This window comes from Chanos chanos, chromosome 15 (genome assembly GCF_902362185.1).
Source record: "Chanos chanos chromosome 15, fChaCha1.1, whole genome shotgun sequence".
Taxonomy (NCBI): Eukaryota; Metazoa; Chordata; class Actinopteri; order Gonorynchiformes; family Chanidae; genus Chanos; species Chanos chanos.
Window position 1 is genome coordinate 1,517,091 of NC_044509.1, and position 25,000 is coordinate 1,542,090.

At 43.1% G+C, this 25,000-nt stretch overlaps 3 protein-coding genes across 4 annotated transcripts in view; all 3 read left to right on the forward strand.

Annotated features, from left to right (window-relative positions):
- The window catches only part of slc25a11 (solute carrier family 25 member 11), a 14,320-nt gene extending 6,932 nt beyond the window's left edge, over window positions 1–7,388 (forward strand). For both annotated transcript variants that reach the window (XM_030792632.1, XM_030792633.1), the window contains 2 exons: window positions 1,750–1,801; window positions 5,560–7,388. In XM_030792632.1, coding sequence (XP_030648492.1) covers window positions 1,750–1,801; window positions 5,560–5,715 — 208 coding nt within the window. In that variant the 3' untranslated portion in view covers window positions 5,716–7,388. The remainder of the gene's footprint in view (window positions 1–1,749; window positions 1,802–5,559) is intronic.
- A 390-nt stretch (window positions 7,389–7,778) lies between these two features.
- spag7 (sperm associated antigen 7) lies at window positions 7,779–14,194 on the forward strand. The gene is made up of 7 exons (XM_030792870.1): window positions 7,779–7,863; window positions 8,599–8,666; window positions 8,826–8,914; window positions 9,711–9,795; window positions 10,003–10,092; window positions 10,509–10,665; window positions 14,038–14,194. Exons 1-7 carry the CDS (start codon window positions 7,779–7,781, stop codon window positions 14,160–14,162), a joined length of 699 nt encoding a protein of 232 aa, XP_030648730.1. The 3' UTR covers window positions 14,163–14,194.
- Window positions 14,195–16,832: 2,638 nt separating this feature from the next.
- Window positions 16,833–25,000, forward strand: part of rnf167 (ring finger protein 167) — a 21,153-nt gene continuing 12,985 nt past the window's right edge. Inside the window, exons 1-4 of the mRNA XM_030793001.1 lie at window positions 16,833–17,045; window positions 20,432–20,585; window positions 21,642–21,722; window positions 21,910–22,050. Of these exons, the coding sequence (XP_030648861.1) occupies window positions 20,481–20,585; window positions 21,642–21,722; window positions 21,910–22,050 (327 nt within the window). The 5' untranslated portion in view covers window positions 16,833–17,045; window positions 20,432–20,480. The remainder of the gene's footprint in view (window positions 17,046–20,431; window positions 20,586–21,641; window positions 21,723–21,909; window positions 22,051–25,000) is intronic.

The window sequence follows — 25,000 nt, forward strand, 5'->3', positions numbered from 1 at the left end:
TCTGACGGGTATTTTCTGATGGTTGCAAACAATTTTCATCCCTCAAATCTTCCTCCATGTTAGCGACAGTTGTCTGATGTTTGTGGTCCAGCCTGGAGGTTAGGGAAGGCTTGGTGAGCCCAGAATTCTGCTCTGATTCCTGGGCCCGCGTCTGTGCTGGAGTAAAACAGTCCAGTCCAGAGACAGGTGAGATCTGACATGGAGACACATTGTGAGACTTGAAATGAGTGTTGACTGAATAAAAACATGTCGTTAATACAGTAAAGAGAGACAGACCTTAAATTGATTTCAAAGTGAAAATTCAGAAGAGAGAGAAACACGCTGCTTAAATTGTACATCTGAAGAGTTTCTGCAGTTTGTGGTTATGGATTCTCACTGGGTTCTTAAAAAAAGTGATCAACTATGATGAACTAACAGTTGAGAGTTGAATCCACCTGAGAGAGGCTGTGGTCCACTCAGGCCTGCAGGATTATTAATCCACCTGAGAGAGGCTGTGGTCCACTCAAGCCTGCAGGATTATTAATCCACCTGAGAGAGGCCGTGGTCCATTCAGGCCTGCAGGATTATTAATCCACCTGAGAGAGGCTGTGGTCCACTCAAACCTGCAGGATTATTAATCCACCTGAGAGAGGCCGTGGTCCACTCAAGCCTGCAGGATTATTAATCCACCTGAGAGAGGCCGTGGTCCACTCAAACCTGCAGGATTATTAATCCACCTGCGAGAGGCCGTGGTCCACTCAAGCCTGCAGGATTATTAATCCACCTGAGAGAGGCCGTGGTCCACTCAAGCCTGCAGGATTATTAATCCACCTGAGAGATGCCGTGGTCCATTCAGGCCTGCAGGATTATTAATCCACCTGAGAGAGGCCGTGGTCCACTCAAGCCTGCAGGATTATTAATCCACCTGAGAGAGGCCGTGGTCCATTCAGGCCTGCAGGATTATTAATCCACCTGAGAGAGGCCATGGTCCATTCAGGCCTGCAGGATTATTTATCCACCTGAGAGAGGCTGTGGTCCACTCAGGCCTTCAGGATTATTAATCCACCTGTGTTTCTGTTGTAGCCATTTTGTGATTTAATAACTTTGTTCTTGTAAATATATCTGAATGTTAATATTATTAATGCACCTATATACCTGACTGTGCTAAAGTGGAAAAATTACATTCTAGATGACAGTTTATGCCTGTACTTACGGTAGCGACAGGGCACACATACGTCACCGAGGGAAAAACCGGGGGATTGGAATTAGAATTTGGTTTGGTGAAATGCGGAGTGAGTGAGGGTGGTTGTAAACGATTTTTTGACCACTTTTGATACACTTTTGATACACTTCGTTTTCCTTTATATTACAAATCTAAGTTATTTTCGTTTTCTTTTATGTGTTATTGGAATTATCAAGTCTTTTCGGTTGACATCTTTTGTTTCAATAAATGGAATTTCTTTGATCTAAAGGACTCGAAAGTGCGTTCAAAACAGCTACCTACTCATTCATTCCACGGTCTTAATTTGGAAAAGCTAAAACATGGAAAGGCCGAGACAGTTTCTCTTCCTCATGTCTCATGTAGAGAGAATATGTCTGAAAACCTCTCTAATATATAACCTTCTCTTCTCTTCTCTTCTCTTCTCTTCTCTTCTCTTCTCTTCTCTTCTCTTCTCTTCTCTTCTCTCTCTCTCTCTCTCTCTCTCTCTCTCTCTCTCTCTCTGTTTATCTATCTGTCTGTCTGTCTGTCTATCTATCTACCTCTGACAGAATTCAGAATATGAGAATGATAGACGGGAAGCCAGAGTACAAGAACGGACTGGTGAGTTTGTCTTCAGTAAACACACACACACACACACTCACCTCACTCTATATGCATGTGCACAGACACCTACACACCCCTCTCTCTCTTTCACCCTCTCTCTCTGTACACGCACACAAGCACACATATAGACGCACACACAGATATACACATTTCTGGTATTCCCTTAGGTATTTGTTGATTTTGTGAAGGAAACACTTTGAGACGTCTGTGCAATGACCTTTACGGAGACAATAGCAAAGGAAAGGAAGGAGGGATGAAAGGAAAGACAGGAGGACATGTTCAATGTTAAAGAAATGAGCCTACTACTGAGAAAATACGAGGTTTCTATAGAGAAACCCCTGACAGGCACCACATGCTCACACACTCCAGACCAGGCCGTGCTGTCTAATGTATGGCATTTAATGCAGACCAAGTGCGTTTATAGTGTAGTGATTATGTGTAAAGTGTAGTAATATATATAAGAACATATAAAGATGAATATGTGTATAGTGTTGTAGTGTATGGGAGTATAGATGAGTTATAGTGTTGTAGTGTATGGGAGTATAGATGAGTTATAGTGTTATAGTGTATGTGGAGTATAGATGAGTTATAGTATTATAGTGTATGTGGAGTATAGATGAGTTATAGTGTTATAGTGTATGGGGAGTATAGATGAGTTATAGTATTGTAGTGTATGGGAGTATAGATGAGTTATAGTATTGTAGTGTATGGGAGTATAGATGAGTTATAGTGTATGGGGAGTATAGATGAGTTATAGTGTTGTAGTGTATGGGAGTATAGATGAGTTATTGTATTGTAGTGTATGGGGAGTATAGATTAGTTATTGTGTTATAATGTATGGGGAGTATAGATGAGTTATAGTGTATGGGAGTATAGATGAGTTATAGTGTTATAGTGTATGTGGAGTATAGATGAGTTATAGTGTTGTAGTGTATGGGAGTATAGATGAGTTATTGTATTGTAGTGTATGGGGAGTATAGATGAGTTATAGTGTTGTAGTGTATGGGAGTATAGATGAGTTATAGTGTTGTAGTGTATGGGAGTATAGATGACTTATTGTATTGTAGTGTATGGGGAGTATAGATGAGTTATTGTATTGTAGTGTATGGGAGTATAGATGAGTTATAGTGTTGTAGTGTATGTGGAGTATAGATTAGTTATTGTGTTATAGTGTATGGGGAGTATAGATGAGTTATAGTGTATGGGAGTATAGATGAGTTATAGTGTTGTAGTGTGGGAGTATAGATGAGTTATAGTGTTGTAGTGTATGGGGAGTATAGATGAGTTATAGTGTTGTAGTGTATGGGGAGTATAGATGAGTTATAGTGTTGTAGTGTATGTGGAGTATAGATGAGTTATAGTGTTGTAGTGTATGGAGAGTATAGATGAGTTATAGTGTTGTAGTGTATGGGAGTATAGATGAGTTATAGTGTTGTAGTGTATGGGGAGTATAGATGAGTTATAGTGTTGTAGTGTATGTGGAGTATAGATGAGTTATAGTGTTGTAGTGTATGGGAGTATAGATGAGTTATAGTGTTGTAGTGTATGTGGAGTATAGATGAGTTATAGTGTTGTAGTGTATGTGGAGTATAGATGAGTTATAGTGTTGTAGTGTATGGAGAGTATAGATGAGTTATAGTGTTGTAGTGTATGGGAGTATAGATGAGTTATAGTGTTGTAGTGTATGGGGAGTATAGATGAGTTATAGTGTTGTAGTGTATGGGGAGTATAGATGAGTTATAGTGTTGTAGTGTATGTGGAGTATAGATGAGTTATAGTGTTGTAGTGTATGGGGAGTATAGATGAGTTATAGTGTTGTAGTGTATGTGGAGTATAGATGAGTTATAGTGTTGTAGTGTATGGGAGTATAGATGAGTTATAGTGTTGTAGTGTATGGGGAGTATAGATGAGTTATAGTGTTGTAGTGTATGTGGAGTATAGATGAGTTATAGTGTTGTAGTGTATGGGGAGTATAGATGAGTTATAGTGTTGTAGTGTATGGGGAGTATAGATGAGTTATAGTATTGTAGTGTATGGGGAGTATAGATGAGTTATAGTGTTGTAGTGTATGGGAGTATAGATGAGTTATAGTGTTGTAGTGTATGTGGAGTATAGATAAGTTATAGTGTTGTAGTGTATGTGGAGTATAGATGAGTTATAGTGTTGTAGTGTATGGGGAGTATAGATGAGTTATAGTGTTGTAGTGTATGGGGAGTATAGATGAGTTATAGTGTTGTAGTGTATGTGGAGTATAGATGAGTTATAGTGTTGTAGTGTATGGGGAGTATAGATGAGTTATAGTGTTGTAGTGTATGGGAGTATAGATGAGTTATAGTGTTGTAGTGTATGTGGAGTATAGATGAGTTATAGTGTTGTAGTGTATGTGGAGTATAGATGAGTTATAGTGTTGTAGTGTATGTGGAGTATAGATGAGTTATTGTGTTGTAGTGTATGGGGAGTATAGATGAGTTATCGTGTTGTAGTGTATGTGGAGTATAGATGAGTTATAGTGTTGTAGTGTATGGGGAGTATAGATGAGTTATAGTGTATGGGAGAATGTAGAGGCCTTGCTGTGAAATGAACTCTGACAGGATGGTTCTGGACCCTGACTGGGGAGGGGGAGAGAGAGAGAGAGAAAAGGGCCTCTTAGCTGTGCCATTAGCAGAGATGAGAGTTTATTCTGTGTTAAGCTGCAGGTTGACAGAGTGAGTGTATGAATAAATGATTTGGAGTGATAAATCTTCCCTCAGCTCTGCTCTGCTTCTCATGCTTCAGTAAAACATGAATTCACTGTGAGCACATGAGCTCGCTGTTTTAATCACTACGCTGTTTACAGTGTGTAACGATACTTTACCAAAGTAAGACTGTTCTGCTGTAGCCCTGTGAACAGGCATGTGCTCTCCTCCTGTACTTTAATACCCCTGTGGGATTCATGACAGAACTTACTGAACTGCATTCTTTTTATGTTAGTATATTAATTAGATTATTGTTATCATTGTATTGTAATATGTATGTGCTGGACATCTTCATTATTTGAGTGTGTGAAAGAACAGAGTAAGTCATGTGTCAGTGTAGAATGGTAGAATGGTCTTGTCCTTCTGCAGTGTGTGTGCCGCAGTGCTGTATGTGTGTAATACTAATGAAGTCTCCCTCTCTGTCCTCTACATGTGCATATAACTGTTCTCTCTCTCTCTCGCTCTCTCTCTCCCTCCCTCATCTCTCTCTGTGTCTCTCTCTTTCTCTCTCCTTCTCCCCCTCTCTTTCTCTCTCTTCCTCTCTCCCTCTCTCTCTCTCTCTCTTTCTCTCTCTCTCTCCCTTCCTCTCTCCCTCTCTCTCTCTCTCTCTCCTTCTCTCCCCCTCTCTCTCCCTCCCTCCCTCCCTCCCTTTCTCTGTCTCCCTCCCTCCCTCCCTCCCTTTCTCTGTCTCCCTCCCTCCCTCTCTCTCTCTGTCTCTTTCTCCCTCTCTCCCTCCCTCCCTCTTTCCCACTCCCTCTCCCTCTCTCTCCCCCTCCCTCTCTCTCTCTCTCTCTCTCTCTCTCTCTGTCTCTCCCTCTCTCTCTCTCTCTCTCTCTCTCTCTCTGTCTCTCCCTCTCCCTCTCTCTCCCCCTCCCTCTCTCTCTCTCTCTCTCTCTGTCTCTCCCTCTCTCTCTCTCTCTCTCTCTGTCTCTCCCTCTCCCTCTCTCTCCCCCTCCCTCCCTCTCTCTCTCTCTCTCTCTCTCTCTCTCCCTCTCTTTCTCTGTCTCTCTGTAACTGTAGGACGTGTTGGTGAAGGTAGTGAGGAGTGAGGGCTTTTTCAGTTTGTGGAAGGGGTTCACTCCGTACTACGCTCGTCTGGGACCCCACACCGTGCTCACCTTCATCTTCCTCGAACAGATGAACAAATTCTACAAGATCTACTTCCTCGATTCGTAGACGGGGGGGGGTCTGCGGGAGGTGGGAGGGTGGGGAGTGGGCTGATCTGAGCCGGGGTACTGACCCAGTCCTGTCGGGGCCAGTGTGTCTGCTGGTCTTCCTTCCATTGTAACTTCAGTACCCATGCATAAACGGTCGACTGAATTTGTTGATCAAGAGCAATTAGCACAAAAGTCATGTTTTTCTCGCCCGTGTGTGTGTTTAGTGATTCTCAGTTGGAGTGTAGAATAGTTCACCCACTGTCCCTATACAGGACTGATGTGTTCACACACCTGCAATGCAAAAACAGCTGACATAGAAACTTTACCCCCGACTTAAATCACTCAGATCATGTGACCTTTCCCTCAGAGACCTGTTTCATGGGGCAAGACCCACACGGGTTCCTTCACCTCTGTCACTTTGTTTGTGACCTTGTCCTGACTGACTGACTGACTGATTGACTGACTGGCTGACTGACTGACTCAGAATTTTGGTTACATTTTTGGTTTCATTAGAGTTCTTCATTTTGGTTCATTTTGCTACATCGTTACAATCTGCATAGACAGGTAGAGACACACACACACACACACACAGTTTGAGAGAGTCATCCAAAATACTCACAAACTCAAGTCTCTTCTCTAGTCTTATGTAATTCTCTCTCTCTCTCTCTCTCTCTCAGTCTTAGTCTGATGGCAGGTGTGAACAAAAGCACACCCAGACTCCTCTGTCACTGTCCCTGTTGTCTTGTGCCTCACTCACTGCCCAGGGGTCAAGTGTTGTATGTGTTCAGGGTCTGTAAGGTTTTTAGAGGCCCTAAACACACCAAACAACCAAACACACACACACACACACACACACCCAAAAGTTACGCTTTGAAGCCGCTCCTGTGATTTGTAGTACAAAACCAAAATCGCAGTCAGTACAATTATACACTTAGCCCAAAGCCGCCGCGGCCGTCCCCATAGTGATGCGGGGGGCGTGAAAATCAACTTTTGTGCTTTAGTAAAGATTGTACTTTGGCTTCGAATGTTTAGTAGATGTATCTCTCTTAGGCACGACAGTGAAGAGAAATGAAAAATCTGTGTTTGAGATAAATAAATAGAGCGAGAGAGAGAGAGAGAGAGGGCCCAGAGAGAGGACTGTTCTCTCCTCCTGTAAGTGTCAGTGTTCTGTGTAAGATTACAGGAAAACATTAGGAAACAGGAAATGTTTTTTCCACCCATTTTTTTTTCTTTATTTCTTTACAGTAATTCAGTTGTGCTCAAGCAGGGAAACATTAACCTCCTCAAAAGCAAGAGATCATGTCATTAGCTTAGCACAGCGAAACAGTGAAAACAGTTTTTTTTTTTTCCATCTCATGACCTGTTGTTAATGAAGATCACAGATTCAGTGAAACACACAACAGTTTTCCAAGTTATGATTAAAACTGTGTTAGTTATGGTTTCATCTACTGATTTTTTTTTTCGTTTTCTTTTTTTATTTACGGAAAAAATTAAAATGGTTCAAACAGATTAGCCGCACAGTGACAGACATCAGTGTTTTTCTTTTTTTCCTTTTGTGTTTCGAACATCATTTGTTCTCTTCTCTTAATTTATGAACGCCTAAAAGTGATGAACCTGGTTTCAAATGATGTACAATGTCTACAGTAATGTAGCTCTGGAGAAGTAAAGAGAAAATTAAATATTTTAAAGGCGGTGGTTGTCTTTCATTCTCATCTCCTCAAACGCTGTCAGTGCGACGCAGAGGTAATTGCTTTTTCACACACTTAGAAGAACAGACGCACCAACATAATTTCAAGTAATATTTTTCCGGAATGGGGTTAAAAGTAAATTACCCGCACATAATCTATATGCGGTTTATCTAAAACGTTTTTGACGCTAATCTTGAATTTGACTGGAGAAAGTCACTAGCAGTCACAAATAATCATATCAAGTGCAAGTTGAACGAATGCTTGCAATCACAGTCGGACACGATACGAGGCCCCCTGCAGGTCATATTTATTTCTGTCAGTGAAACATGCGCATGCGTACAGGGATCTCCTCCCCTTAAACGGCGCGTTTCCGGTAAGATTCATTCAGTCCAAGATGGCGGACCTCCTGGGCTCGATCTTGAGCTCGATGGAAAAGCCTCCAACCGTCGGCGACCAGGAAAGCCGACGGAAGGCCCGAGGTATGCTTTTTACAGATGAACGTTAATCTCAAGCATGTATTAATGACAATTTCATGCTAAAGACGTTTCGCATTCTATTCTTTTTGTGAACGAAAGTTGGCACCTATCCGGGTGCCCTTACTTGGCTTTCGTTTCTCAAGATATTACCCAATCAGAACCTTTGAATTTTTGGTCACGGGTCATATGCGTTACAGAGAGTTTGGTTTTTCATTGGTTGTAAGAAATGGTACCCGCACTCTTATTGGTCCTTCAACCTGTCAGTTAATAATGCGCAATTTTTAATATTTGCAATTCAACAGAGCGTCGTACTGGTGCAGAAAATCATGCGCAGTTGCTTTGTCTGATCAACAAAGTCCTGTGTATTCCTCTGTCTACAGTGTGCTTTCAAACAATACAGAGATTAATACTGCGTCACAAATCGCTCTGGCATTAACTGTTTAAAACTTAGTCCTTCGTTCTCCCATTGACAGGTCACCGGATCAGGTTTCTAGAGATGTTGTACCGTCACGCACTGAGCGTTATGTCAGTTTGGGCATCATTACGCCGTTTTATGTCAGTCGGAACATCATTATGCCGTTTTATGTTAGAGAGAGAGACAGAGCCAGGGCTCTAAATGAAATGATGTTGAATTGCATTGAGGATGGTTTCATGACCATTGCCCTTACTGAGAGATGGAATAAAAATGATAATCACTCAGTGAGTTCTTATCAGTTTTATGAACTCTGACTTTGACAGAGCAGGCGGCCAGGCTGAAGAAGATGCAAGAGGAGGAGAAGAGAAAGAAAGCAGAGTTCAGAAAAAAGGTTTAAGTCTCACTCTGACACACGCAATTCAACCATCCCTATATAATTTTCAGACTATGCATCAGTCCATACCAACCCAGACAGACTCACTATAATGTCTAGCACTCTGTGTGTGTGTGTGTGTGTGTGTGTGTGTGTGTGTGTGTGTGTTTCTCTCAGATGGAGAAGGAGGTGTCTGACTTTATCCAGGACAGCGCACTGCAGAGGAAGAAATATGATCCCATGGGGAAGATTGAGCGGAGCATCCTGTGAGTCTGAGTAACAACATGTTTATTTTATCTCTTTCTGTCTGAACTTTCTGTCTGGCCAGTCCCTCTATGGATGGTGAACCAGCCAGATAGACTCACTCTCCCTATAGACATAAACAGACTGACCAGACTCACTCTCCCTATAGACATAAACAGACTGACCAGACTCACTCTCCCTATAGATATAAACAGACTGACCAGACTCACTCTCCCTATAGACATAAACAGACTGACCAGACTCACTCTCTCTATAGATATAAACAGACTGACCAAGTTCTCTCTCTTTCTATAGATATAAACAGACTGACCAAGTTCTCTCTCTTTCTATAGATATAAACAGACTGACCAGGTTCCCTCTCTCTATAGATATAAACAGACTGACCAGGTTCACTCTCTCTATAGATATAAACAGACTGACCAGGTTCACTCTCTCTATAGATATAAACAGACTGACCAGGTTCACTCTCTCTATAGATATAAACAGACTGACCAGGTTCACTCTCTCTATAGATATAAACAGACTGACCAAGTTCTCTCTCTTTCTATAGATATAAACAGACAGATTCTTCATTAGAGAAACAGAGAAAGTACATTTAAGATGTTGTAGTCTCTCTGTGTAGGGCTTAGCCATCAACTATGAAGTGATTACCAGACAATACTTCAGAGTTTTTTTGTTTTGTTTTTTAAGTCCAGAAGGCTGAAATGTGGTGCTTACCTGTTATTTGAAGTGCACCAAATATAAATGTGGTAAATCTGTGTATTGTAATGGATGTTTTTCGGGGGGGTGTGTGTGTAGACATGATGTGGCAGAGGTCGCTGGCCTGACGTCGTTTTCCTTCGGCGAGGATGAAGAGAGCAGATATGTCATGCTCTTTAAAAAGGTGAGTGTTTTAAAAAATCAGACAAGGCCTCTTTGTCTCTGTTTGTCTGTCTCTGGGGGGTAGACATTTGCCTGGGTACAAACTGGGTAGATTTTCTCTTTTTAAAAAAAAAATGTCAAGATGTTGTATCTGAATCTCTTTTCCTGTGATTGAAAGTCTCTCTCTCTCTCTCTCTCTCTCTCTCTCTCTCTCTCTGTGTGCGTGTAGGAGTTTGCTCCGTGTGATGAGGAACTGGAGGCTTACAGGAAGGGTGAGGAGTGGGACCCACAAAAAGCTGAAGAAAAACGCCGTCTGAAAGTACGAGTGCTTATACAAGCAATATTTTCATTTATTTTTGGGTGTAAAAATATTGCAGAGCTGAACCTTTAAAACAGGGGACACCAGAAAACTGTCCAGCCCCAGAGGGCAAAGTCCACAGTGACCACAGTGGTTGGTGGATATGAAAACTGGCATGATATCATCCTGACAGGACTCTCACACTGATGCCAACACTCAGACTCTGCTCTTCTGCTCTCCCCAGCTGAATTAAATATGGAACAGTAAAAAGACTTTGGAGTTAGCAAAATGTTGTGACAATCATGTTTTCAAACATGTTTCAAATGTGTTTTTTTTTTTTTTAACCTGTTTGAAGGATGTGCATTTTTTTCTCCCTGTCTGTCATTGTGTTCACATGCCATTTTGTTTCATTTTGGCCCCGCCCTCTTTCTCCCCAGGAGATGGCTGCATTGGAGCAGGAGGCTGCCAGTCAAACGGTGAAGCGGCCTGTTTCGCCTAACTCTAACTACAGGGACAAATACAGCCACCTGATTGGCACGTCAGCCGCCAAGGATGCCGCCCACACGCTGCAGGCCAATCGAGCATACGGCTGTGGTGAGCACGACTTCCCCCAGTTTTTACATCGACTTCACTCCGAGAAAACAGAGAGAAATTACATTCCAGATCCTCTCCCAACATGGTGTTGTTTCCTTAGACAGCTGCACAGATGTGGCTGTGATTGACTCCACAGGCTGTAAGGGTTAAACTGAAAGGTGATGTGTGTCAGAGGTATAGAGAAACTACAGTCAGTGGTTCACAGTGAAAGATCTGAACCCAGTCAAGACAAAATTACGCTGAACAACTGTGTTTATAGCTTAACACTCTGAACACTGAACCCAGAAATCATTCAAAACAGCTCTTCATTAAGTTAGATTTGTACTAAATAACAGCAGTAAGGTAGCCAGTGAAATAATACTCTTTGAATTCAGTTGTCCTGGAAGGACAGATTCGTCTTCAAACCGGAGTAGTGACCAGAGTGTGGTCCTCAGTGTGGTCTAACAAGCTGCTGGATGCATGTGTGGTCTCAGCCGTGTCAATATGAACACAATAGTGTGACTATAATTACTAACACATTGCCTGAAAGGAAGGAGAGAGAGGAGCAGATGGTGTGTGGATAGGACTGTGTGTGTGTGTGTGTGTGGACAGGGCTGTGTGTGTGTGTGTGGACAGGGCGGTGTGTGTGGACAGGGCGGTGTGTGTGTGTGTGTGTGTGTGTGTGTGTGTGTGTGTGTGTGTGTGTGTGGACAGGGCGGTGTGTGTGTGTGTGTGGACAGGGCGGTGTGCGGACAGGGCGGTGTGTGTGTGTGTGGACAGGGCGGTGTGTGTGTGTGTGGACAGGGCGGTGTGTGTGTGTGTGGACAGGGCGGTGTGTGTGTGTGGACAGGGCGGTGTGTGTGGACAGGGCTGTGTGTGTGTGTGTGGACAGGGCGGTGTGTGTGGACAGGGCTGTGTGTGTGTGTGTGGACAGGGCTGTGTGTGTGTGTGTGTGGACAGGGCTGTGTGTGTGTGTGTGTGGACAGGGCTGTGTGTGTGTGTGGACAGGGCGGTGTGTGTGGATAGGAGTCCAGGTTCTCAGATGGTGTTAGTTCATTGGTTGGTTGATGAGTTGGTTAGTGTTGCTGGGACAGTGTCTGAGGTCAGTGATTGGCTCTGGGGTGAATCTCTGAGTGGTGCTGTGCGTACGTTTGGCCAGTTTTAGACTCTGTCTGTGTGCTGCTGTCGTCCCAGTGAATACATGCTCAGAGTGACCCAGTGGGGTTTGGGGAAACCTGTGGGATGCAGTGGAGTAACACTGGCCCCGTGGTTCTCCACACCAACAGAGGTTGTTGGTATTTGGGGAGCTCATTTCTAAGGTTGCAACATTTACAACTGCCCGTGATGAGAGGGGCTGAGTTGGTTTGTCTCTTTTCCACCCTGGAAAGCTGTTCAGCTGACGGCCGGGTGGAATCGTGGGCATTTGTGTGTAGGGAGGTGTCGTTGGAATCGTGGGCGTTTGTGTGTGGGGAGGTATCGTTGGAATCGTGGGCGTTTGTGTGTGGGGAGGTGTCGTTGGAATCGTGGGCGTTTGTGTGTGGGGAGGTGTCGTTGGAATCGTGGGCGTTTGTGTGTGGGGAGGAGTTCTTGCTGATGAGAATTATAGATGACAGTTGTCTGGGCAGGAGAAAGGGTTCGTAGAGTAAACAGTGTTTCAGAATGGTCACAGCACCAGAACACTCTGCTCCAGTTCCGCATTAATGTAGAAGCACGGACCGCCACCGGTTGTCTCACTGAACATATCCAAAATGCGCTTAGACCAAATGGTCAAATATCCAATTCCAGGGCTCTGTCGGGGGAAATCAGGCAAAAGCCAGGTTTGGCAGGAAAGGTAGACGGCGGCCAATTAAACGCCCACTTAACTGCTTATTAGCGGTTGCAGGTTGTCCGGCTTGTTGGCCGGAAGTGCACATTGGACACGTGGATGTCCGGGGAAGCTGAACAGAATGCACTCTCGCTCCAGCGGCAGGACGTGTCGTCCCTTTGGCCCCTGTGTCGGCGTGTTTGCGTTCCCTGGCTGTGGAGAGCTGAGATGTCCCGCGTCGCTGACTGTGTTTGATGAGGATTTCAGTAGAAAACAGTAGAAACACACTGGGCAGTAGTGGATGGATGTTTTATCCCTGATGTTCAGAAGCGTTTCCGGCTGATGAAAGAACACGCGTTTATGGAAGAAGAGCGTGAGGGTTAACTCAGAGAAGAGGAGGACAGGACACAGAGAAGACTGTCACAGTGGCACCAGACACCGGCAGGCAGGCTGAGCCCGCGTTTAGGCCCGTTTCCGTATGCAACACGTGGGACTTTGATTCGGGACCAGATGAGGGCTTTCGCTTCACTGGTCTTCAGGTTGAGGAGACTGGACCGATTCCTTAGGGACGGGTCGAGGGGGACGCAAACTGAAGGTTTGTTAAACGCCCCTTGGACTTGGTGAGGATAGCAAAGTGTTGGGTTTCTGTTTGATTCAAAAACGGGACAGTTGTCTGTAGAGAAGGTGCTCCTGGAGCTGCAAAGTAAACCTCAGTTTAAGTATTTTAAATAACTTTCTCTAAGTGAGAAATCATCTCAGAACAGGATAAATGGCTCTGGGGGTTGTTTCCAGTTAGTAGAGTAGGTGCTGGTTTAATCGGTCAGTGGTTTTGTGAAAGCCCTGTGGTGCATTTTCTGTTCTGTGATTGGTTACAGGTCAGTGTGTTCAGTTATTTGGTAATGTTGAGTGGTTGGGGGGGGGAAATCTAAATTAAATGGAGGAGAATGGCTTATTGTGAGGATGCAGTGGAGAAAGCAGAGGAAATGGGAGTGTTTTGCCCTTAAGGCTGGTGATGTCCTTGCTGTTTCTGCTGTGTGTGTTTACACACACTGGGCTTGACATGTCACAGTACTGAGTGGACTGGGTTGCTGGAACACGTTCTGAAGACTGGACTGGACTGGACTGAACTGGTCTGCAGGGTCCCCGTCCAGCTACACAGCACTGCGGCTGTCTGCTTAAGATAAAGTCTTCTTAAGCGCACACGTGTGTCCATGGGCGGAGCAGAGGGGTGTGACTCCACCCTCCCACAGGCCCTGCTGTAACCCTGCTTAGGAGAGAGGGACTCTCAGTAAATCTAACCTGGTATATTTCATCTCCATCTACAGGAACTAAATAAGCTTTTCTGTGCTTCTGTATCCCAGCAGTGAGACAGACTGAGGAATTTAACCAACAGCTATTTCTCTTTGAAATCAGCCTGCACCGCACAGTGATCATCAACCAATACACACTCTCACTCACACACACACACACACACACACACACACACACTTCCTCTGTTTCCTACTCATTCCTCGTTGTTTTTTGTTATCATTCTGTGCCAACACAAATCCCTCTCTCTCTCTCTCTCTCTCCTTCTCTCCTTCCATCAGTCCCTGTGGCCAATAAGAGAGACACGCGCTCCATAGAGGAGGCCATGAACGAGATTCGAGCTAAAAAACGGCAGAAAAAAGAGGAAGACGACACCGGGGCAGGAGGAAGCAGCAGCAGCTTGTGAGAGGACTGTGTGTGTGTGTGTGTTTAAGTGAGTGTGTGTGTGTGTATGTGTGTGAACACCTGTTTGTGAGCACGTGTGTGTGTGTGTGTGTATGTATGTATGTGCGTATTTCTGTGCAAGAGCGTGTGTGTGTGTGTGTGTGTGTGAGAGAGAGAGAGAACAGACACATGATAGGGTCTCCATTAGGAAAAAGTGGTTGTTCCTGTATAGTGTACAATGTGCTCCTGTATAGTGTCCCTACATTCTAAGGAGATGACCGGTGAACAGCTGTAATTATGTGTATCAGTTTGAAAGGAGAGTTTACCCGTACAGTGTCTGTGCAGCCCTGAGACATACCGTTGAATTGGTTTTGGCTGCTGCAATTCTTGCTGCTTCTGATGTCCTAAATCACCTTGTTATCATGTAGATTTTATTAGTTTACTGTACATCAGGTGATTTGTCTCTCTTTGTCATTTTATTTTTTATATGGATGTCTCTCATGTAACTTCTTACGATGTCTGCAATGTTATGGGCTGGACAGAGATTCACTGAATTTGTATGGTTTTACACCAGCTGAGCGTTCACGAATGTGGCAGTTTTTATTGTTTGTCAAGTGTGGGGACATCTTGTGGCGATTTCAAGGTATTACAAACAATACTGTCCCTCATCTAAAATGACCGATTTACTGAAACGTGCATTTTATTGAAAACAAAATAAGCTATCCATTAGGGTTTTTTTAAATGTTAGCAGTGAGTTTATATCCCTGTTATGGTTTACTTATACTGATGAAAACAAGTAACGTAATACTAAGCACGCGGGACAACTTTTATTGAAGCTGATGTGGAGAGCAGACAATTTATGCATCCAAGGCCTTCAAGTACATTCGAGTAGTTTGATTTTACAGTATAGGATATAATGAGTGCGTGTCAATCATTCTGTCCCCTTGAACCGTCTCGAACACTTAAGTTATTTTTAGCATCTCGTAGTTTGTCTCTCAGCTGGCTTCCGGCCCAGCCGACCCTAGTATGTTGGTTTGCTTTTATGTTTTAAATAAACATTTGTGAACACTGCGCCTCTCTCTGTGTCCTTGTGCGTGTGTATGGAAGTGAGTAAAACAAAAACAAGGAAAACTTAACCCAGCTTGGCCCTCATCCTTCGCACGATTACAACAAGCAGTAATTGAGTCACGTACGTTTTTATTTCAAGAGGTCTCGAGAAGGCCCCACATTCGTTTCCAGGGGTTATTTGACTTCACTCTTCCTGTGCTACTGGCCGTCTCGAGAGCCCGACCCTTCCCCTTGCGCTTGCAAAGGTTCGAGTTCGTGGTGGCAAGCTCATTTGCCTTCTGCGCCCTGACAGTTTCTTCATCAAAACTGGATGTGTCGGTACTCGGTTCTGTCGACGCCGAAGCCTCCGTATCCATCGAGCTCTACCGCGGAGCCGTGATCTCCAGCGTCTGGAGTGTGGAAGGTCATTACTGGGACCCGGAGCGCCCAGCTGCGCGTTTAGCGCACGTTGCGCACGTGTCATGACCATTGTGAGACGTTGTTTGGTTATCTTATCCAGGAGAAAGGGAGTTCTCTCGCGGGCTATTGCAGGGTATTGGGTAGGTCCTGATTCTTATGGACCACACAGTTTGAGTGATTGGTCCACTCTCTTAATCTTGACGTGCTTCTTTGTCTATTGTGACGACACAGAGGCACTGGCAAACACGAGTTCTGGAGCCACCAAAATTGACCATACTACCTATATTATTATCCCTCAGTTCTATTGGATCTTAACAACTTCCGTGTTGATAACTTCGAAGTGTTTGCTATGGGCATTTTTATCAGAAACAGAGACAAAAGAACAGTTTGCTTGCCGCGAGCTGTTTCGTCGGGTAACACATAATTTGAATGTGACGTGTAATTTCACATAGGTGTGCTAGGATGATAAATATTGCTTATGGTATGTTTTGTGAGGAGAATAAGTATAGCATAATAATATAAGCAAAACACAAAGCGTGCCGCAACGTTATAGCCTAGCCAAACTGACCTCTCGCACAGAAGTGTATGTACATCTGTCTGATTAGCATCAATGGTCTCACTGTCCCAATGCAAGAGAAGACCAGGCAGCGTCCATGTTACTTTCATTCAGTCTTTTGATGACACTACAAACGAAAACGAACGGCAGTAATGTCGACTTACAGGAGAGCGCATTTGTGTATGCGCGCGCGTGCGCGCGCGTTTATTCAGGAATAATAATAATAATAATAATGATAATAATAATAACAATAATAATAATAATAATTATTATTATTATTATTATTATTATTATTATTATTATTAATGTAAGTACAAGTACAGCTCAATGCTAAATTAGTAGAATCACGACATTACAATAAGAGAAGAGTGACACAGAGAATACTGGAGTTCAGTTCCCAAATTATTTTCAAAGAAAATTACGTAAGAGAGAAGAAAGTTCCAAAGAGGATTAACCATGTTGTTATATTTTCCAATTGATCTAACACGGAAGATGATCGGTGGTAAACTAACTTAAACGTCGTATTAATAAATTATTTGAATCAAATAGTTTCAGTTGTGTTCGTTCTTGTTTTGATGCCTATTGCTGGAATGTTGGATCAATCATCTCGCGATGGGCGAGATTCCCGTGCGTCCATTTGGCCTTGTTAGAGAAGCATAAACATACACACTCACACATATCAGGAAGGACTAAAACAGCCAAGATTATACCATGGCAAAATCGATTAGAACTATTGCCTTGAGTGCCATCCCGTGACCGCAATCGCTATTTCTGAAAAGATCGACATTTCGGAAGGAAAAACAGTACGGAGAAGTATAGCACAGTTTGTACCTTTAGGATTTCGCGAGCTAGCACAGCAGACTAGCTCATATCAATAACTCGGTGAGTAATGTAACTAATTTAACTCATGTTAATGCGAGCTAACTTTGAAATAGTGGCTTTTAACAGTTCCAGACATCAGGGCCACCGAAACGTAAGTGATGTCAAACAAAATACGTTCTTTAAAATGTTCATGTGATAGTTATTGCTGTCGCTGCCTTTTTAAAAATAGTGAGGAGGCAAATGTAGCGAAGAACACTGTAGGTAATCAAAATGCATCCGCTGTAACTAAAATATGTCTCCTCTGGTTGTTAAAAAAGTAACAGTTTACCATTACATATCCGTCCCAGTAATAATAACTCCACTGACTGAGACTGGATGTGTCTGATAATGAATTCAGATTCCCGCGAGTGAATGTGTTATCAGACGTTATTACTTTGGTCGATTAAAAGTTAGGAGTTAGTAGCATTCGGGCGTTAACCTGCTTCGTTGGATTTGGGATGTTGGATTTTCATTTGGGAACTGTGGCTCTGTCAATAGTCAGGTTGGGAGTCTTCTGTAAATGTTGATCAGTTTGACTGGTTTGTAATTTGTTTGTGTGTGTGAAAGAGAAACGGAGAGAGAGAGAGATTGATTGATTGATTCAAAGGTTGCATTTTCCAAGTCTCCTGGGGTTGTTTTCAGTGTGCAGTTGAAGATTTGCAACATGTTTAACTGAAAGAAGGGTTTTTTTTTGTTGTTAGAAAAAATAAACATTTTAAAAGTGCTATAACAGTAATGCACAGCCTGACAGACAGCCGTGTGAAAGGAAAAGACAGAAGTGTAACTGCGGTATGGAAATGACCACATCATGTTGATTACCCATCAGTACCATTGTGGTGAAGCCAGCATTGCTTTGTCCCTAAACAATGGGAACTACAATGACAGACAGAGTTGTCTCAGTCCAACTGCACTACAGTAGAGTTTGACATGGACTTTACAGTCCAGATTTGGCACCAGAATAGAATCTAAGCCCACACTTGGCACTACATTCTTTTTTCCTAAAATATTTTCCAACCCTCTCACTGCACTTAAAACAAAAAATGTAGGGTGTGGTAGAACTGTTTTGCCCTAAAACGCATGTCTTGTACTCAGAGGAGCCTGTGGATACAGCACTGTCCACAGGGACTGTTCCAGAACACAGAGATTTTCTGAGAAAACATCTGAGAACCTTTTAGAGGTTTTTTTTTTTTTTAAATTTTATTTTCTGTGGGTTTTTTTGTTTTTTTAATGGAGGAGCTTTTGAACTCTCCAGATCCTTTAATTTCTGTGAAGTTTTGATGATGCAACAGAAAAGGGACTGTAGGCTGTTTAAAATGTGGCTGTTCATTTAGCTCCTTTTCACCGCATTCACACATGCTCTCCTCTCAGGAAGTGGTTGGACTAGATTCTCTTTTCTCCAGATTTTCAGGGGATTCTAAGTGTTTTCTCTCTGAAAATTGTTTTTATCCTTGTTTCTTTTATTAACAGACTGTCTAGACCGAGTAGCACACACTAAGTCAGTGATTTTGAGATTAAAAAAAAAAAGAAGGAAAAAACAGAGACATTACTGCGGCATGGTAGTTAGAGTTATAGTTAATTATTTGCTAGGAAAGTTTACTGAAAGCTAAGCCATAGCTGAGCTTTACTCTTGGTTTTTTCTTTTTTTATTGGACGCCATAACTTGCATTAGTAGATAGTTCTCTCGTGTGAAAACTTGCATCATTAGATAGTTCTCTCGTGTGAAAACTTGCATGGATGAGTGGAGCACATGTCTGTGATAAAATGACGTTTGTCCTGGTGAAGCTGTGATGAGTTAACTGGTGAAGCTGTGATGAGTTAACTGGTGAAGCTGTGATGAGTTAACTGGTGAAGCTGTGATGAGTTAACTGGTCTGCTCCCCGTTAGAGACACAGGTTCACAGGTTGACACCAGAGGAAGCCGTGTGTGTGTGCATGTGCGTGTGTGTGTGTGCGTGCGCGCGTGCACTCATCATGCAGGGTCCAGTTAGACGTAACCCTGGCAACACAAACGTGTGTGTGTGTACATTTGTGTGTGCGTGTATATTTGTGTGTGTGTGTGCGTGTATATTTGTGTGTGTGTGTGTCTGTGTGTGTGTGTGTGTGTGTGTGTGTATATTTGTGTGTGTGTGTGTGTGTGTGTGTGTATATATATTTGTGTGTATGTGTGCGCGTGCGTGTGTGTAGAGTAAAGGGGCAGCAGGGAGAGACGAGAGTGTGTGTAGAACAGTCTATAATTCTAACATTACTGCTCTGAACTGGACTCCTGTCAGAGCCATTAAAACTGCTCATTTAAAAGAGCCTGTTATCTGGAAAGATCTGTGAGTTTATGAGTTTACTGTGAGTAAAATCACCATGAAAAGAATACCAGGATGTTCTGACAGTATGATAAACTGAGTGTGTGTGTGTGTGTGTTCTCATGTCCATACGCAGCGGCTGTAACTATATAAGGCTGGTAAGTGCCCTGCTGATGTGGGCAGGGTGAGAGAAATGACAGTGTGTTTTGTGTTCTCAGCTGTAAGAGCTCCACAGTCATCGTCTGTATTAACACTCACACATTCCTCCACGTTTTACCCATTCGTCCATTCTTTCATTCAGTCATTTATGTCTGCATGTATGTCTTTAATGAGTTTTAGTTTACCTTTTGTGTTATTGTGGTCTTCACCTCGGTTCTGATTGGTTGAAGCACTAAGTTCTTCCTTAAAAAACGGTTTTGAAGTAATAAGATGGATGCTGTTCTTCTGAACGATGATGAGAGAACTCATTCTTTCTCCGTACTGCCATAGTCTAATCCCTGACTGCCAGTTATCCTGTCCTCTGGCACTCTGTGATCACTCCATCTAGCACAGCTTTCATTTTAACCCTAATCTGTTGTTGTGGAATACGCCATCACAGACAACCCACATTTCACCTGTCTGTGGGCTGGGTTACCGTGCCCTTAGACACATGTCTTACCCACAGAGGCTTGTCTTATCCACAGAGGCTTGTCTCACCCTCAGAGATGTGTCTTTCCTCCAGAGGCTTGTCTCACCCTCAGAGATGTGTCGTAGCCTCAGGAGACGTGAGATTTTCATTGGCCAAGGCTGGGCAGAACCAGTCTGTCGGGTTTTAAAAATGTATCTCGGCCAAATCACTCTGTTCAAAACATTTCTCTCTCTCCCATAGGCATTCATGTTTTTTGTTGTCTCGGAGAGAATGGTTTCTCAGCTAATGTTATCTGTTATTCGCTGACTTTTTAAATGGCTCATTCTGTTCTATTCTGTTCTATTCTGTTTGGCCTGTAGCATTCTGTCCTGTTTGGTTTTGACTGATGAGTACCACTAGCATAGTGACGATGATAATAATGATGATGATGATGATGGTAGTAAGAAGACTTCTCCTCCTTCTCTCTCTCTCTCTCTCTCTCTCTAGGCTGAGTGCTGCCCTTCTCCCTGGTCGTGCACCCCCACCCTGACTGAGGATGGTGTGTGTGGGTGCGTGGTGTATGGGGACTCATCTGGGAGTCCTGACTCTGACACTCTGCTGCACTCTGGCGCCCTCTCCTGGAGAAGCCTACATTTACGCTGTGAGTGCACCAACCTCTGTCCATGCCAACCCGGCCCAGCGAACACGGGCCGCCAGCACTAACGGGTTGATTTAGCTAAGCAAAGCCCTCATTCATGGGTTTGGTGGATGTAGCGTGATGGACTGGGAGTAAGCCTCAGAACACACTCGGGCAATACCGTAACTAAGCAACATAATTTTATTCATGTTTGTGGTTTCCTCTGACCAATCACGTGACAGCCCAGGTGTTACAGGTGGCTGCGAGAGGAACGGGTTTGTCTGTTAGTAAGTGATAGTGTATTAGTTTGAGTATATGTTTCTTCTCTGCTATGCTGTTATCTGAGTATATGTGTTTCCTTTTTGTGCTTGTGTGTGTGTGTGTGTGTGTGTGTGTGTGTGCACTGAGTAGGTCAGCTCAAGGCTGTATATGAATAAGTTCAGTGAGCACGTCAGCTGATGTAATATATATTTCTTGATTCTCTCTCGCTGACTCACACACACACTGAGTCTTTGTAGTGAGTTTTATAAATAGTCAGAAATGTAAGACACAGATATGAACTGATGTGTTTACCCTGTGGCTTGTAATACTAGTCGAAAGAATGGAGCAGAGAGAGAGGAAGTGAGAGACAGACCGAGAGAGAGAGAGAGAGAGAGAGAGAGGGAGAGGAAGAGAGAGAGAGAGAGAAGGAGGGAATTGGACCGGAGAGCAGAGCAGGAAGTTCCCATAAGGATTAGCATAATGTAGATTACTGCTTTTCTTTGTTTCCTACAAAACCCTTAGAGGTGATGGAAACTGACTCAGTCAGATTGTTGATTGCTGGATTGCTGTTGTTGAGTTAATCTGATAATGACCTTGTTTTTTCAGAAGGTTGTGGAATGACTGATAATGAACCTGTGTTGTTCTGAAGGTTTGGAGTGACTGATAATGAAAGTTGTCCTTACAGTCATGATACAGTGGTCTGTTTTACTCAGGCTCCTCTGCATGGGCGTGTGAAGATCCGATTTTAATAGTTTTAAAAAGAACGACATGAATGAATAAATTCTCTCTCTCTCTTCCCCTCTCTCTCTGGTTCATCAGCACTACAGTAACATGACATCCATGTTGTTTGAGGACCTCCCTGCACTCTTTGGCTCTCCTCTCCCTAAAGATGGGCTGAAGGTAGGAGAACAGAAACACACAGAGACTCTTACTTCTCAAGATATTGTTTCCTCTCCCTTTTTTTCTCCTGCAGTTGAAAGTTTGATTTTGTTTTACTGTAATAATCAAAACAAACATTTTACTGATGTTGATTTAAAAAAAAAAAAATAGCAAATCAAGCCAATCTCTCTCTCTCTCTCTCTCTCAGGGTGTGTTGGTTGAGTCTCGTCCTCTTAACGCCTGTTCGCCCATTGACCCCGCCCCCATTAACCCCACCCCTGCGGACCCCAACAGCACCACCCACTACATCGTCCTCATCCGTCGCTATGACTGCAATTTCGACATCAAGGTCAGAGACTGTGACTGACCTCAGGGTACAAAAGGACAGTTTGTAGCACCATTAGAAAGCAGTTTACACAGAGTATCCACTTTCACTCAGAAATACTAAAAGAAAATGTTACCTTAGTCTCTCTCTCTTCCTCTCTCTCTCTCTCTCTTTCTCATTCTCTCTCTCTCTCATTCAGTCTTTCTCTCTCTCTCTCTCTCTCGCCTTCATGCTCTCTCTCTCTCTCTCTCTCTCTCTCCCTCTGTTTATTGTGCTGCTGTGTGAGATGTGTTGTCATGTGCTATTAAAACCAGTCTGACAATGATATTATGCATAACACTAGTCATAGGACCACTTCATGTTTTATCTTTTCTGTCTAAAAACAAGTTTGACTAGTTTTACTGGACTGTGTGTAGCGATGTGGTTTTGCTGGACTGTGTGGAACGGTGTAGTTTTACTGGTCTGTGTGGAACAGTGTAGTTTTACTGGTCTGTGTGGAACAGTGTAGTTTTACTGGTCTGTGTGGAACAGTGTAGTTTTACTGGTCTGTGTGGAACAGTGTAGTTTTACTGGTCTGTGTGGAACAGTGTAGTTTTACTGGTATGTATGGAACAGTGTAGTTTTACTGGTCTGTGTGGAACAGTGTAGTTTTACTGGTCTGTGTGGAACAGTGTAGTTTTACTGGTCTGTGTGGAACAGTGTAGTTTTACTGGTCTGTGTGGAACAGTGTAGTTTTACTGGTCTGTGTGGAACAGTGTAGTTTTACTGGTCTGTGTGGAACAGTGTAGTTTTACTGGTCTGTGTGGAACAGTGTAGTTTTACTGGTCTGTGTGGAACAGTGTAGTTTTACTGGTATGTATGGAACAGTGTAGTTTTACTGGTCTGTGTGGAACAGTGTAGTTTTACTGGTCTGTGTGGAACAGTGTAGTTTTACTGGTCTGTGTGGAACAGTGTAGTTTTACTGGTCTGTGTGGAACAGTGTAGTTTTACTGGTCTGTGTGGAACAGTGTAGTTTTACTGGTCTGTGTGGAACAGTGTAGTTTTACTGGTCTGTACTAGGGCTTGGCGATTAATCAAATTTATTTATAATTACGATTTTGGCTTCCAACCATCACGATTATGCATCATCTATTTAAATATGTGTATGTATATATATATATATATATATATATCAGGGTTTCTGTTAGCTAGTAATTACCGGTTTTTGCCTTGTAAAATTGATAAAAAAAAAAAAAAGATCAATGAAAAACCTGCCAGTTAAAATGTCCAGTAATAATGTTCGTATAATTAAGACGGTGCTGCGAAGTCGTCTGGAGGAGGAGAGAGGGGCGGGGCTTATTCGCACTGCAAGCTGCAAAGACACGGTGGACATATTTGATTCCTAGTGGGCAGCAGAGGAGAAAATAAAATGTTCCGTGGTCACCTGTAGGCGATATTTGATGCTATGTAGGCCTAGCCTTTTTTCTTTAGCAAGCGACAGATGTTACAGGTTACAGATGTTTCGCAATAGCCTACATTTTAGCAGCTAATGCTTAATCGTTACTGTTCATTAAATAGTCAAAGTGATTTGAGGTCCTTGTCATTCTTTCGTCATTATAGGCGTACATCAAATTTATGTTTGTAGCATAGAAACGTGACCCGATAAATTTCAAATTTGTCCGGACACCAGACCAGCAAGAAGATACTTACATGGGTCATTCTGTGTAAAGTCAGATAAGGTCGTTACGGCTCCGTCTCAGATTTTCTTCAGACCTTCTCTGTGTCATGAATGGGTCTCAAAACCAAGGCCTGTAAAATATTTCTGTTCAAATTCTATATTTTCATATTTTTTCAGCCCTTTCAGCCCTTTCATTTTTACAGCCTCAAAAACGCCTTATCTGAGAAGCCATGTTTGAGCATTAATATCTTGACTAGTGTTGTTCCTAGCCTCACCAAACCTTGTAGGATGGAGGACAAACATGTTTTCTGTCAAAACCATTAAAAGCCTGTACTGCATGTCGTTTTATTTCATAAGGCCCTAGCTTTGGAAAATCTCATTTTTGTTACATTTATTTTTTATTTGTTTTTCAGTTGAATTATATTTAAAGTTCAGGAAAATTCGCTGTTAAAAAGAAAAGTTAAATAAATGCATGATGTTTCCAAAGTCAGTGCGTAATCGGGTTATGCTGGGTTCAGACTACATGATTTCAGACGGACTTTGACACGATTTTGTCGTCGCAGACAAACTTCCCTCCGTCGGCGCTGAATATGAACGTCGGGAACGTGGAACGGTCGTATTTACCGCCGTATTTACTGAGACATAATCTAAGAACAGCGATGTGGCGTCTGGGACGACCCACGACGAAAAAAAATCTGATCCCAGCATAAAATAATCATGATCTGAATATTGACCAGAATAATAATGGTGATTCATGATATGTGCCATGATGGGGCAGCCCTAGTGTGTGTGTGATGGTGTGGTTTTGTTGTCTAGGTCGTGTGTGTGTGTGACTGGTTTTGTTGTCTAGGTCTAGTGTGTGTGTGTGACGGTGGGTTTTTGTTGTCTAGGTCTAGTGTGTGTGTGACAGTTTTTGTTGTCTAGGTCTAGGGTGTGTGTGACGGTGTGTTTTGTTGTCTAGGTCTAGTGTGTGTGTGACGGTGGGTTTTTGTTGTCTAGGTCTAGTGTGTGTGTGTGACGCTGTGTTTTGTTGTCTAGGTCTAGTGTGTGTGTGTGTGTGACGCTGGGTTTTTGTTGTCTAGGTCTAGTGTGTGTGTGACGGTGTGTTTTTGTTGTCTAGGTCTAGTGTGTGTGTGTGTGACGGTGGGTTTTTGTTGTCTAGGTCTAGTGTGTGTGTGTGTGACGGTGTGTTTTTGTTGTCTAGGTCTGGTGTGTGTGTGTGTGACGGTGGGTTTTTGTTGTCTAGGTATAGTGTGTGTGTGTGACGGTGGGGTTTTGTTGTCTAGGTCTAGTGTGTGTGTGACGATGTGGTTTTGT